Here is a 15,529-nt window from a genome sequence, read left to right on the forward strand (position 1 = left end):
GGGACGTCAGGGATGCAAAGATGGAATCTCCCAGGATCCACTAATCTGCATCAGACTCTCCATGAGTGACACATATGCTTCTTTCTCCAGGTCACGCTAGTTAGCATGACTAATACACAGATGAGTAAGTGTTGCTCCATTTCTCATGGCTTCAGACTAAATGTTGCTCAGTACCCACAGGGTACCCAGATCTTGGTTTATAAATACCAGCCTTCACCAAAAGGACTCAGAATGTCTCAGAGAAATGGCTGATGCCAGAGCTGGGCAGAGAAGGTACCACACAAGCCTGGGACATCTTGTGGTGCCAGAAAACAAGAGAGTGCTCAAAGAATGATGGAGACATGTGAAAAGGGCACAGCAACCAAGTTGAAGGGGCTCCCACTTGCTAAACCTGGGACAATGTGAGCATCAGAATTGATAATAATAATGGATTATAACCTATTGAATAAAATGAAAATCCATGAATCCATAGTGATAAGAATAAAAAGGAGGGAAGGAAGAAGAGGGGGAGAGAGGGAAGAAGGAAGGAAGGAAGGATGGAAGGAAGGAAGGAAGGGAGGGAGGGAGGGAGGGAGGGAGGGAAGCGGAAGGAGGCTTCCTTACAGTAGAATGACAATTAATAAACATGAAAAGTGGAGAACAGTATGGAGGTTCCTTTAAAAACTAAAAATAGAACTACCACATTACCCAGCAATCCCACTACTGGGTATATACTCTGAGAAAACCATAATTCAAAAAGAGTTATGTACCACAACATTCATTGCAGCTCTATTTACAATGGCCAGGACATGGAAGCAACCTAAGTGTCCATCAACAGATGAATGGATAAAGAAGATGTGGCACATATATACAATGGAATATTACTCAGCCATAAAAAAAACGAAACTGAGTTATTTGTAGTGAGGTGGATGGACGTAGAGTCTGTCATACAGAAAGTCAGAAAGAGAAAAACAAATACTGTATGCTAACACATATATATGGAATCTAAAAAAAAAAAATGGTTCTGAAGAACCTAGGGGCAGGACAGGAAAATAGACACAGATGTAGAGAATGGACTTGAGGACACAGGGAGGGGGATGGGTAAGCTGGGACGAAGTGAGAGAGTGGCATGGACATATATACACTACTAAATGTAAAATAGCTAGTGGGAAGCAGCCACATAGCACAGGGAGATCAGCTCGGTGCTTTGTGACCACCTAGAGGGGAGGGATAGGGAGGGTGGGAGGGAGACACAAGAGGGAGGAGATATGGGGATGTAGGTATATGTATAGCTGATTCACTTTGTTATAAAGCAGAAACTAATATACCATTGTGAAGCAATTATACTCCAATAAAGATGTTAAAAAATAAAGAAAGAAAAGAAAAATTTTTTAAAAACAAGCCATTGGCTAAGAAAAAATAAAATAAAATAAATAAACATCAGAGGAATAAGAGAATTAGAAAATCACATCTTTTGAATAGATAAAGAAGATATGGTACATATATATACAATGGAATACTACTCAGCCATAAAAAAGAATAAAATAATGTCATTTGCAGCAACATGGATGCAACAGACTATCATACTAAGTGAAGTAAGTCAGACAGAGAAAGACAAATATCATATGATATCACTTATATGTGGAATCTAAAATATGGCACAAATGAACTTATCTATGAAACAGAATTAGGCTCACAGACATAGAGAACAGACTTGTGGTTGCCAAGGGGAAGTGGAGGGGAGGGAGGGATGCACTGGGAGTTTGAGGTTAGTAGATGCAAACCATTACACGTAGAATGGATAAACAAGATCCTGCTCTATAGCACAGGAAACCAAATTCAATCTCCTGGGATAAACCATAATGGAAAAGAATATGAAAAAGAATGTATATATGTGTATAACTGAGTCACTTTACTGTACAGCAGAAATTAACACAATATTGTAAATCAACTATACTTCAATAAAAAATTTTAAAAAGAAGAAAATAAAATCATATCTTATAACCATAATAGTAATAATTGATTTAGACAAGAATCATCACTAAGTAAAAGTTTGGAAAGGAACAGGATATTTGCATTGTCTCAAAGCACCTCCACTCATATTATTTATTAATTACAAAGAGAAAAAATGGTAACTTCACTGTTGAGAAACCTTAATGAGGTGAACAAAGTTAACACCCCCAGGAGTGGGACAAACAGACACCAAGTGGCCCTCGATGTGAGGCACCAAGGACACAGCATCTTTATGTAGCATCCCTGCTCCCCGAGGAAACATCAGACAAACCCACACTGGGGACCTTGAACAACTGACCTGAACTCTTCAGAAGTATCAATGTCACAACAGACAGAGAAGGGCCAAGGGACGGTTCCAGATTAAAGAAGACCGTGGAAGCATGCCAGGGATCAGGGGAGACCCTTTAAAAGATGTTATTGCGACAGTTGGCAAAACGTTCATGTGGACACTACATTAGACAGTCATTGACAAGTAGACCATTGACAATCAACAATCATTGACAATTAAGACAGGTGTATGGCAGCAACCTTAAATTTCCTGAATTTGATCATGGGACCTCCCTTGTTCTTAGAGAATACCTGCTGAAATGGTTAAGGGAAAAGGAGCCAGATGCCTAAACTAAACTTCACATGCTCCAGGAGAGGATCTATAACAGATCACATCAGATCAGGCCATATATGCAGTAGAGACATGGTCAAGAACAATTGGTGCATCTGGGTAAAGGGTAAATGAAAGTTCTTTGTCTTACTACTCTTCTGTAAGCTTGAAATGATTTCAAGATAAAAAAAATTTTACGGAAGCAACCTAAATATCCATCAACAGATGAATGGATAAAGAAGACGTGGTACATATACACAATGGAATATTACTCAGCCATAAAAAAGAATGAAATTATGCCATTTGTAGCAACATGGAGGGACCTAGAGATTATCATACTAAGTGAAGTAAATCAGACAGAGAAAGACAAATATCATATGATATCACTTATATGTGGAATCTAAAAAAAAAATGATACAAATGAACTTATTTACAAAACAGAAATAGACCCACATAGAAAACAAACTTATTACCAAAGGGGATGGGGGAGGGATAAATTGGGGATTGGGGTTTAACAGATACACACTACTATATATAAAATAGATAAACAACAAGGACCTACTGTATAGCACAAGCAACTGTATTCGATATTTTATAATAACCTATAATGGAAAAGAATCTGAAAAAATATATGTATGTATGTATGTATAACTGAATCATTTTGCTGTATATCTGAAACACTGTAAATCAACTATACTTCAATTAAATTTTTAATTAATTAATTGTTTTAAAAAGAAATTTTAAATAAATATATTGATTAAGGGTGCTATCAGCTGTGCATAACGGAAAGCCTGACTATTCGTGTTTTATGCACTCAAGACATACATAACAGGAAATTCAGAGGGAGCCGGCAAGGGCTGGTGCAAAAGCTCAGTGATACAACTGAGGACCCAGAATCTTTTCATCTTTTTATCCAAATGCTCCACCTTCTCAAGGCTGTGGCTTTGTGCCCTTGGAGCCTCATGGTCACAGGATGGCTGTTACAGCTTTAGGCATCATGACCAAGTTCAAACTCCAGGAGAAAAATGGGGGGAGACGATGTCAGCAGGACTTTTCTTGATGTGTCTCTCACCTGTCACCAGTGAAGAAAATCTTAGAAGGACCTTATGTCTCCTTAGCCAGAAGGGAACCACGTGGCCACTCCTAGCTACAAGGCAGACTGCAAAATGTTTCCAGTATCAGGGTAAAGGGAAAAAACTGCCCGTGCTAGGCTTCAACAGACCGTGAGTCATCACCTGAGACCGGGCACTTTGAGTCCCCAACCAAAGTCAGGGTTTTCTTAGCAAGCAAAGGAATTGTTCTCGGAAAGCAATTAGCAGTGTGTGTCATCATTGATATTTGCTAAATACCTGCTCAGTCGACATTGTACTGAACATCAGAGATGAATTAAAGAGATGAAGACTCAGTCCCCATCCCTGGAGCTCACAGTCTGTAATTCCCCCATCACAGCCCTCCATCTGGAGTGTGGAAGCCCCTTCACAGTTCAGTTAGGAAGTGGTACCAAGAAAAGGTGACCTCACAAAGTTTATCTGAGTTTTTCCATAGCAAATAAATAAATAACTTTTTAACCGTCCTAGCCAAATATCAAACAAATACATGTTTTCTTACTGAGTTTTCCACAGTATTGAAACTATCTTCCAGTTCCCCATTTTTGTCTTAAAAGATCTTTAAGCATTCATTCATTTATTTTTTCATTTGACAATGATTATGGCGCTCCTCCTCTCCTGGACTGAGGACACAGTCCTCAGGAAAAAAAAAAAACTCTCCCTCTTGAGGCTTACAGTTAAGTGGTTTTAAAAAAAAAGGACCACTGTTCAAACAATCTTACACATAATTGTATGATTAAAAGGTACGATAGACACAGTGAAGGAAAGCTAAATGGTGTTGCAAAAGTTCATAGGGACACCAGACCTGGTCTAGGGATGAGTGAAGACTTCCCTGAGAAACCATTGTTTGGATGGAGATCTGAAAGATGAGTAGGAATTAACTAACTTAAAGGAAGAGGAAGCAGCAAGTGCAAAGGTCCTGGGGCAGGAGGGAACATAACACATTCAAAACACTAAAGAAGCTAGTCAGTGTGATGGAGCACAGAGGAAAAGTGAAGCACAAGGAAAGTGATATGAGATCAGGCTGGAGAGGTGGTCAAGAAAGACCATGCGGGACCCGGGGCCAAGGTAAATTTCTCTGTCTCAGCAGTGAGGGGAGGCCACCGGAGGATGTTGGGCAGGGGAGGGACAGGAGCATCTTGGCCTTTCTCAAACACCACTCCAGCCATAGCATGAAGGACAGACTGGTAGAGGCAAGGGATGCACTGGAGAAACGAGTGAGGAAGCTACTTCAGAAGACCAAGATGGAGATGATGGTGGCTTGGAGTAGGTGGTGGGGTTGGAAGTGGGGAGAAGTGGATGCAACCAAGGTATTTGGGGGTAGAAGTGACAGGTGTGGCCACTGATTGGAAACGAGGCATAACGGCGGTGTAAAGACAGCCCTTGTATGTCTGACTTGAATAACAGACAGAGGCTGAAACAATCCATGGGGATGGAAAATATGAAGTGAGAAGTAGCCAGAGGAGTGGGATATCTTGAGTTTGGTGTTGGACACATTCAGTATAAAATGCCTTTGAGACATCCAAGTATGCTGCTGGAAATAACCAGCCTGCAGTTGAGAGGTCAGGCTGAAAATGCAAATCTCAGAGCCAACAGTATCTGTACAGTAGGCAAGCCCTTGGCCATGAACTAGACCACCAAGAAGAGCAGTGAGAAGCCAAGAGGACCCAGTATAGCCCCGCAGAAATTCCAACACCAAATGGCCAAGAAGAGGGCCATGAGCCTGCAAACAGCTCTGAGAAGGGAGGCCAGAGTAATAGAACCAACCCAGAGGAGGTGTGTCATTGAAGCCAAGACCCGATTCATGCTGCTCACCCACTCCATCTGCAGACAGCGAAACCAAGACACAGACAGCTCGGTAGTGCCCTGGACCATCCAGCTTTTTCTGGTGCAAAGGGAAAAAGCATTTCCTATGCATGCTATAACAAACTGCCACAAACTTTATGGCTTAAAACATAAATTTATTATCTTACCGTTCTGGACATCAAAAGATCAAAATGAGTCTTACTGGACTGAAATGAAGGCGTTGGCAGAGCCATCAACAGAGGCCTGAAGGAGAATCCCATCCCTGCCTCTTCCAGCTTCTGGTGGCTGCTGGCACTCCTTGGCTTGTGGCCACATCAGTTCAATCTCTGCCTCTGTGATCACACTGCCTCCTCCTCTTCCATAGTCAAATCTTCCTTTTATAAGGACATTTGTGATTACATTGAGGGCCTGCCCTGATATTCCACGAGAATCTCCCACCTTAATATCCTTGACTTAATCACATCTGCAAAGTCCCTTTTGCCTTCTAAGGTGACCTATTCACAGGTTCCAGGGATTAGGACGTGTGGACATCTTTAGGGGGCATTGTCTTTCCTCCTACGGGCTCTCTGGGCCATGTTGAGGACCAGCAATCTGAGAATTCTCGGAGCAGCGCTTGTGTGCAAAGAGAGACATCTGGTCCACACTCGGCAGCACCCCTGGAGGCAGAGACCTGAAATTGTCCGTGTAGCCAGAATAATAACTTGCTGCCAGGGCTTCCCTGGTGGCGCAGTGGTTGAGAGTCCGCCTGCCGATGCAGGGGACACGGGGCCCCGGTCCGGGAAGAATCCCACATGCCGCGGAGCGGCTGGGCCCGTGAGCCATGGCCGCTGAGCCTGTGCATCTGGAGCCTGTGCTCCGCAGCGGGAGAGGTCACAACAGTGAGAGGCCCGCGTACCGAAAACAACAACAACAACAACAAAAACTTTCAAAAATGTAAAAACCATTCTTAGCTCACAGGCATACGTTACCCCCAACTGGTCTAGAGCTATTCACATGCCCACCTCCATGCCGTCCATACCGATGCCCAGTGAAGGGGAGGAGGTTGTCACTATGCTTGGCTTAGACCAATCACCCAAGACGGGTGTTCTAGAAACATCTGCCAAGACACGTAGGCAGCCCTTGCGGCAGTCAGTCTGTCGGGGAGACGGTCGGATCACTTCCTGTCCCGGCGGGAAGAAGCGATTGGCCGCTGGTTCCTCCCTACGGAGGAGAACAGACCCCACCTACAGGCCTCCGTAGAACTGGGTGCCCTGCTTAGCTCCTGATGCAGAGCAGGAAGAGGTGAGCACATCCTAATGCACGGTCTTGTCTGGACTCTTTATTAAGCACCAGGCTTAAAGCGCCCTCTTGTGCCTTAAAGGCGAACGAGGGTCCGCAGATGCGGACTAGAATCGGGCAGAGAAGTTCTGCCAGGTCTGAAACAGGCCAATCACAAGCCTTCCCGGGGTCTCCCCACGCCCTGCGATAGTCTGGGGTCGAGAGAGCAGCACATGTGGTCATGCAACCCACGTGGTGAGGCCCTGGGAGAGAAAGAGGCAAAGCCCCACCCTCCCAAGAGAAAAGCACAAAAAAACAAGTAACTAACTATGCAAGTAACCGTAAAGGGCACCGAGGTGAAGCACAACAGAGGGTCTGTTTAGACAGATGATCAAGGAGGGGTGGGAAGCACTGCAAAAGTCCTGAGGAGCAGAAGAGCTTGGAATATTCAAGGACGTGCCCTGGGAGACGGCTGTGGCTGGAGCAGTGCAGGCAGGCGGGGGTGGCTGGGGGAGGGGGAGGCAGAGGGAGGGCCTGGCTTGAGAAGAAGATGGAGCTGCAGAGGCCAGCTCCTGAAGATCCCAACAGACCACGGTTAGGAGTTTGTACATTCTTCTAAAAGTAACGGGAAGCCGTTGAAAGGTTTTTAGCAGGTGACTTGATTTGATTTACTTTTTTTAGACAATTAACATACCGTCATCACTGTGGTGTTTCCTATGTTATTAATGCAGCTGAAACACCACACCAGAACTACCATCCCTTTTGAGCATTAAAACACTACACGCATCATTCTCCTGTCTCCTCACCACGGTCCCCTCGGCTCTGCTTTTAGGACAAGCTAATGTCTCGGTCATTCCCCATCAGACCCCACAGAGGGCCCTCCCGCCAGCTGCCCTGACCAAGTTGCACCCCAGCCTCATAACACCCTGCATACACCCTGTTCCTCCAAACCTCCCCCAGGAAGTGGGAGGTGGTGAGGGCACGTGGAAGGAGCATCCTTGTTGAAACTAACTAGTTCTCAGCTTCCCTGTGAGAACTCAGAATTTTCCCAGCCCTCCGCTGGGATGGTGACAGCCATCTCTGACACATCGCAGGAACCCAGAGCTATGGATAGAGTACAATCGGGGCATTTTTACCCTTAGGCTGCTACCACAACATCTCCCCTCACTTTGGCCTGAAAGTGCAAGTGAAGTGGGCTCAGAAGGAAAGGCACCAGCGTCCCCTGCTGGTCACCTCTTCCACAGCAACGCTCGTAGTCCCAGGGAAGAACCAGCTGTTTGCAGCAGCTTCCGCTCACTCTTCACCCTGTGAAGCTAAGTGTAGCAATTTACAGCTGGGAGAAAAGGGAGATGTTCTGTCCGTGGATGCATTGGCCTGTACACACATCCTCAAGCAACTGTTTGAATGATATTTTTACCGAATTGGCTTTCTTTTTAAGACGATATGTCTAATAGAGAGGAAAGGCAATGGGTTTTTAAAAGGCTCAGTGGTCCAAATGCTACAACTTCCTCGTGATGTAGGAATGGTCAAAGGTTCCCTGCATTTTTTTTTGGCCGCACCGCGTAGCATGCGGGATCTTAGTTCCACGACCGGGGATCGAACCCCATGTCCCCTGCAGTGGAAGCACAGATTCTTAATCACTGGATTGCCAGGGAAGTCCTACCCCCCATTCTAATAGAGTAGTAATGCTTATCCAGTGAGGTCAGTTGGGAGCTGAGACTTCATAGACAGAGACAGACATGAGGAGCTTGGTGAATTTGAAGGGTTATGCAGTGAGCAGGCGAGAGTAGTAATTACTCCAACTGGGCTTCGTGTTCCCTGTGGGGAGACAAAGGAGGCTAATTTGACCTCCAGGCAAGGACGACTAGGCAGATGCTGGTGCGGTTTAGTCCAGCAGTTCATGAAAGGTCTTATGGAAGGGAAATCTTTTCTAAGGCACACCCAGGTTCCATGGGGCTAGTTGTGACCCTGGGTGTCCAGGTCCAAAGTTTTTGCCCTTCCATTCAGCCTCACCAAGAGCCATGGTACCCAAAACTCATGAGTTCAAATCCTGCCTTGACCCGGGTCAGGGATGAATGAGCTCAAGCTACCAAATGCATAGGCTCTTCCCTGATCAGGTTGCCACAGGTGGGAACAGATGAGAAAGAGATTATCCTGGTAACTTGAGTGCCAAGGGCATCGGTTCCCACAGTAGAGAACCACATGGGAAAACAAATCCATGTCGGGTTTCCTGACGGGCAGGGAATCATCCCTGGGGAGTGAGTCGGGTGATGTTTACAGCTAATGGCATTGAGTTACTCCACCTCTGGGATCTACCTGCCCAGGAGACCACACAGCAGTAGCCTTGACACCCTCGTCCCAGCAATGATGGATGAATATTGCAAGTTCACCTTCTCTGATGACTCTGAGTTCATCTTCCTTATGTTGACTTTCTTTTCTCTTTCTTTCAAATGTTTTTATTATGAAATCTCTTGTGCATATCAAAAAGCACAGAAGAAACTATAATGAATACTTTTATACCGATCACTTTGTCTAAGACATCAAACATTTCAGGCACTGCATGCACTCAGCCGTTTGTCTCCACTCCAGACCTCCCTCCCAGCCCACAGGTAACCACCACGCTGAACTTGGGATGCATCCTATCTTCATGTGTGTTTATAATTTTACTGTGTATGGATGTATCCCCTAAATATCAGGAATTGTTTTGTCTGTTTTGAAACATTATATTAACGGTATCATACTAATTACACCTTCGTGCTACTTCATTCTTAATTCAGCATTGTCTTGAGGGATTACCCAGGTTGATACATGTTTTTCTGGCCCATTCATTTTTTTCACTCCTGTGAAAAAATATTCCATTGTAGGACTAGTCCGTAATTTACCTATTCATACTCCTAACTGATGGACATTTAGGCTGTTTTCAGTTTTTCCCAATGACAAGCACTATTGCTGTAGACATTTCTGAACACATCTCCTATGTGTGATGAACACATGTGAGTGAGGGTACCTCTGGGGCAAACACACACCAAGTGGTATTGCTAGGTCTTAAGGAATATGCACCTGTAGCCCTAGTCAATATTGCCAATTGTTCTTCCACGTGGCTTTATCAATATACTCTCCTACCACCCGTGTATGTGAATTCCCTTTCTTTCACATCTTGCCAACCAACCCCTGCCAATCTGATGAATGGGAAATAGTATCTCATTGTTATTTTAATTTGCATTGCTCTTATTCTAGCCCTGAGATCTGGACACTTGTTAACTGCACACTCTGGTTCCTTTTCTGTGAATTGCATTAAGGTAATAAATTTTCCTTGGTGCCTCAACTGGTGAGTCGGGATGCTTAACTACTTGTGGGTAGAAGCTGCCTGGCTGGAATAGCCACCCCTGAGGCTGTGGGCTCTTCTTGTTCAGGGACATCTTTAAGATCCCTCCTCAAAAGCCCTGAGCCCAGCAAGGCTATGCTGACTTTTCTGAGCTCTGATGGTGCCCCATGCCCACCCCAAAACCACCACACCTGGACCAGTTGTTCCCAGCATTACTGTGATTCCCTATATCTCTTTGGCAGGGCCTAAAACCCACAGGCTGAGGCCCTAGGGCTGTACTGATGTGCTTAGAACGGGGGGAAATTAATAATGACCAAAATGGGATCTTTGGGAGAAATTGGCATTCACGTGTAGTAATCTCACACAGTGTCGTTTACCAATGTGCACAAAAACTCAGCAGAAGATGCTTGCCATGGTGTCATTTATAATAGCAAACAAACAAAGAAGCAAACCACTTAAATGTCTCTAAATGTCCAACATCAGGGTTTCACTACATGAGGAATGGTACCTCCCTCCAGGGAATGTACTTTGAAGCCGTGCAAAGTCACATTGCAGAAGAGAACACAATGTCGAGGAATGTCCTTCAGGAGTCTTAACTTGAGGTGCGTGGACTCCTGAGATGCTTCTGGAAGGGAGTTGGCATCACCTGAGATGCTTATTTAAGCTTCCAGGACCCCGTTGTAGACCAACAGAAGCTGACCTTCTAGCTGGGAAGGCAGGAATCCTAACAGGCTCCCTCAATGATTCTAATGCATTCAGAAGTGTGAGAATCAATGCCGGAGGACCCTAAAATAGTTACAAAGCTTGCTGGTGTATTAAGATTTCAAAAGCAAGTTACATGCAAATACAATATATATAAAAGCAATCCCGTTTGGGCCTGTGTGACTGTGTGTGTGTCTGTGTGTATACTAATAGGTACCAAAAATTAACAGCAGTAACCTCTAGATTGTAATTTCTCAACCTAGGTACTGTTAACATTTGGATCAGAATAATTCTTTGTGGTGGAAACAGTCCCGTCCTGTGTACTGGAGGATGTTTAACAGCTTCCCTGGCCTCTACCCATTAGATGCCAGTAACGCCCCCTAGCGGTAACAAAAATATCTCCAGACATTGTCGAAAGTCCCCTGGAAGACAAGATCACCCACGGTTGAGAACCACTGCCCTAGATGGAAGGTATGATAGATAATGTTTTACTTTGCTTTTAGTCTATCTGCCCATTTCCTACTTTTTCCAAAAATGAATATAAAGTATTTCAGTTATTTAAAAATTTTGGTGTTTCTTATGACCCTCTGTGTTGTCAAAAAAAAAATATATATATATATATATATATACACACTCAGATGAAAAGATGTTCACATTAGTACTTACAGTAAGTTAACTAATTTTATTATGATTTTAAAAGAATTAAGAAAAAGCATATACAAAGCCACCCCAAATGTCAATATTCCTTCAGAGGCTTTAAACTATTTATAACCTTTGGATATGGCATCCTGATTTTAAGGATATATCTTTTTTTTTTTTTCTTTGCGGTACGCGGGCCTCTCACGGTTGTGGCCTCTCCCTTTGAGGAGCACAGGCTCCGGACGCGCAGGCTCAGCGGCCATGGCTCACGGGCCCAGCAGCTCCGCGGCATGTGGGATCTTCCCGGACCGGGGCACGAACCCGCGTCCCCTGCATCGGCAGGCGGACTCTCAACCACTGCGCCACCAGGGAAGCCCTTAAGGATATATCTTAAGAAGCAATTCTAAATATAGAAAATGTTTTACATATATGGTGGATTTTTGCAGAGTCACTGATAAAAACAAAAAGTTATAAACACTCTAAAACCAACAATAGGAAACAAAGTTAATTATGGTACTCAATAGAATAGAATATAGTATGAAAATTATATTTACAAAGAGTTTATAACAGTGTGGGTGGGAAGGTTTGTGCCATATTGTTGAGGGGAAACTGCATACAAAATTGAATATGTCGCATCATCTCTGGCAAGTATAACAAAACAACAATGAAAAGAATCCTGTGCATCCAACACGGTTAAAAGAAACACATCAAGATGTTTAAAAAATGACTGTCAAGATCCTTATCTTTAATTTTACATCTATATGAGATGACGAGTGTTCACGAAGCTTATTGTGATAATCATTTCATGATGTAAGCCAAATCATTAATGTACACCTTAAACTTATACAGTGCTATATGTCAATTACATCTCAATTAAACTGGAAGAAAAACATGACTGTCAATTGAACAATGGCATCTTAGGGGATTTTTCTCTCTACTCTTCTGAAATGTCCTAATTTTCTAAAATAATCATATATATATATTTATAGTGAAAGATACTAATGTATTAAAAAAAACTTTACAAATGAAAATATACCAAAATTTCAGGTGAGAAATATGTCTTTATATTGATCTATACACAAATTTCCATCCAGACGATAAAAATAACTTTGTTCAAAAAATGAAACGTATTCAGAAAGTACAATATAAACTAAATGTGATTTTAGCTACATTCATCAGCTCTGGGAAAGATAAAATTTAAAGGTGATTAGACTATGCAGATGGTCAGGAAAAGGTTGTATATAGTAACATGATAACAGAAAATATTTTAATGAAAAACAAACTGGATATATTTTTTTCCAACCTGAAATCACATTATTCTAAAACAGAGGATCTCATTTCAAAGGAGATCAAATAATTTAGGTTCAATTAGAATTAACTAACCAAGGGCAGACTTCAGCCATCTCAGATTTTGATCTAACTGGTTTACACTCATCCAGGGTGATGGGCAATTCCAGCTCATGGGAAAAACAATTATCACAGACAAAAGGCAGCCCTTCTCACATTAGTAAGGCAATATTTGCCCGACCTCGCCTTTCCCAGGTGGCTCCACTGAATTCTCTTGTTAGCTCTCTCCTCAGTCTTTGATGTGGACACAGATTATATCTTACAATAGACCTCAAAGAGGGAGGCAGCTGCGTGCATTCGGTAGAAAATAGAAAAAGGCATGGCCAGGTTCACCACTATTATCCAGGGTTCAAAGCCAAAGACAATTTCCTCCAATCCGTTGTCATACTCGGGGCGGCAGCCAAAGGCGGGAGGGATCCAGAGCTGCAAGAGAAGAGGAGGTGGTCCTAGCAGCTGCCCGGGGGCCCCCCACAAACCCAGGCGCTGACTTGCACTCAGGGAGACCGAGTCACACCTGTCACGGGGTAAGCAGCCCCTGCGTGTTTCCCATCTCTATGGAGTCCACTGAGCCAGTCCACTGAGCCCTGATCCTGCATGAATGCTCTTCACACCTACCTGGTTCTCTCCATCCCCACAGCCCTCACCTTGGTCTGGTCCTCCGTCTCCTCTTCCCCGAACTGCTGCAATGCCTCCCATGATCCCCCCGACTACGGTGGGTGCCTTCGATTCCCCCCCCACCCCGCTCCAGCACATCACGTGGCTTCAGAGTGATCTTTATAAAGCACACATCTGACCTTGTCACTGCTCTGCTGACCACTCACCAGTGCTCCAAATGCCTTCAGGAGACAGTCCAAATTCCCTCAGTGATCGGGAACACGTCCACGTCTCCACATCTCTCGTCACACCCTTCACTCTGGCCCTCCCGGGCTGTGCACAGCCCCCAAATGTGCCTTTCCCCAGCCTTCAGGGTTTTGCTCCTGCCTCTTCCTCTATCAGGGACTCCCTGTCTTCCTTCTGCTAAGTCCTACCTTCTTCCAAGTCCTGAGACACTTCCCCTTCCAGGAAGCCCTCCTTGATCTAACCAGTCAGGCAGGAACTCCCTGTGTGTTCCCATAGCCCCCAGTGTTTTCCTACAGTGGTGCTCCCTGTTTCCCACACCCGTCTTTACATTTCACCATTGGTGCTCGGGGGTCCCAGCCACGTGGGTCTGGGCTGGTGAGTTCTGTGGTCCTTTTTCTGCCTTGTTCTTGGCTTAGAGAGGCAGCCCAGGCCCTGCCCACATCCCCCTGATCGGGAAGAGAAGCACATGCCGTGGAACCAGCCCTGGGTTCCTGCCACTTACAGACTATAATTTAACATCTCCAAGCCACAGTTTCCTCACCTATAAGATGGGAATACTAACACCTGTCTCAGAGGGCTCAGGTGAGAATAAGATGGCAACTAAGTCTGCAAAACATAAAGCAATAACCTATTATTTTTGGTGCTCATGGAACCTACACACTGGTTCCCCCTTCTCAGCCTCCCTGTCCCAGTTCCTCCTCCTCTACCTCCCCCTAAATTGTTGGGCTCCTAGACCTGCTTCCCTCTTACAATGACATTTCTACAACTTTCTCCACCCCTACACTGTGGCAGGCAGCCTCTTGGGTGACCCCCAATGGTCCCACCTCCTGGGAATCTTGTGGAGCCCTGTCCCCTTGAGTTGGACTGAATCTAGTGACTCTCTTCTAACCAACAGAATATGACACAAGTCATGGGATGTCACTTCTGAGATTAGGTTACAAAAGGACTCTGGAGTCCATCTTGCTCACCCCCTCTTGCAAGAGAGGAAGCTGGCTGCCATGTGAGCCAGCCTATGGAGAGGCCCCATGGCCAGGAACTGAGGGGGATCTCAGGCCCGCAGCCAGCAAGGAACTCAAACCCTCAGCCTAACAGCCCACCAGGAACTGAATCCTTCCAACAGCCACATAATCGAGTTTAGAAACAGACCCCCTTCCCCTCCAAAATCCAGCCATGAAATGACTGCAGCCCCAGTGGGCACTTTGACCACAGCCTGTAAGGGACCCTGAGCAGAGCCACCCAGCTAAGTCACACTCAGATTCCTGACCCAGAGAAGCTGTGAAATAAGAAATGTCTGTTGTTTTAAGTTTAGGGCTCATTTCTTACGCAGCAATGGGTATCTGATACACATGGCTTTCATTAACATCTCCATATAGAACACTCGTGGGCTTATATCTCTAGCCCACTGTGTTCTCTGTGTTCTGGGTCCTTAAGCGTCATCCTCCCACGCCAGCTGGTTCTTCCCGCCCTCCTTAGCTGGTTCCTCCTCCTTTGCTCAGTCTCTTAATGTTGGCTGGTCCCAGGGCTCATTCATTCCTGGGCCCTCTTCTCTACCCTATACCCATGACCCCTGATGATCTCACCCAGTCCTGGTTGTAAATACCAGCTACGACTTCCCAATCTAAATCACCATCCTGGTCCACCCTTGAGAATTGCAGGCTCGTATATCCCACCGGCTACTTGGTTGTCTAAAATGCATCTCAAACTCAACATTACATTCCCATTTCTCCCCATCTCCTCAGCAACATCTTCCTCCCAGAGGCTCAATCAAATTTTCAGGCATCATCTTCACCTTCTCACTCATTCTCATAACAATCCGCCTGCCACCCAATCCATCAATTCTCAATCCACCCGTTTCTCTCCACTCCACCTGCCAGGCCACCACCCCCATCTCTCACCTGGACCATTGCAGTGGCCCCC

General features: G+C 44.9%; 1 protein-coding gene across 1 annotated transcript in view; it reads right to left on the bottom strand.

The window, feature by feature from the left end:
* Positions 1–11,578: 11,578 nt before the first annotated feature.
* OTOP1 (otopetrin 1) overlaps positions 11,579–15,529 on the bottom strand; it is a 43,977-nt gene continuing 40,026 nt past the window's right edge. The window contains exon 6 of the mRNA XM_004269633.3: positions 11,579–13,195. Coding sequence (XP_004269681.3) covers positions 13,025–13,195 — 171 coding nt within the window. The 3' untranslated portion in view covers positions 11,579–13,024. The remainder of the gene's footprint in view (positions 13,196–15,529) is intronic.

The sequence above is a fragment of the Orcinus orca genome, chromosome 4 (assembly GCF_937001465.1).
Source record: "Orcinus orca chromosome 4, mOrcOrc1.1, whole genome shotgun sequence".
NCBI lineage: Eukaryota > Metazoa > Chordata > Mammalia > Artiodactyla > Delphinidae > Orcinus > Orcinus orca.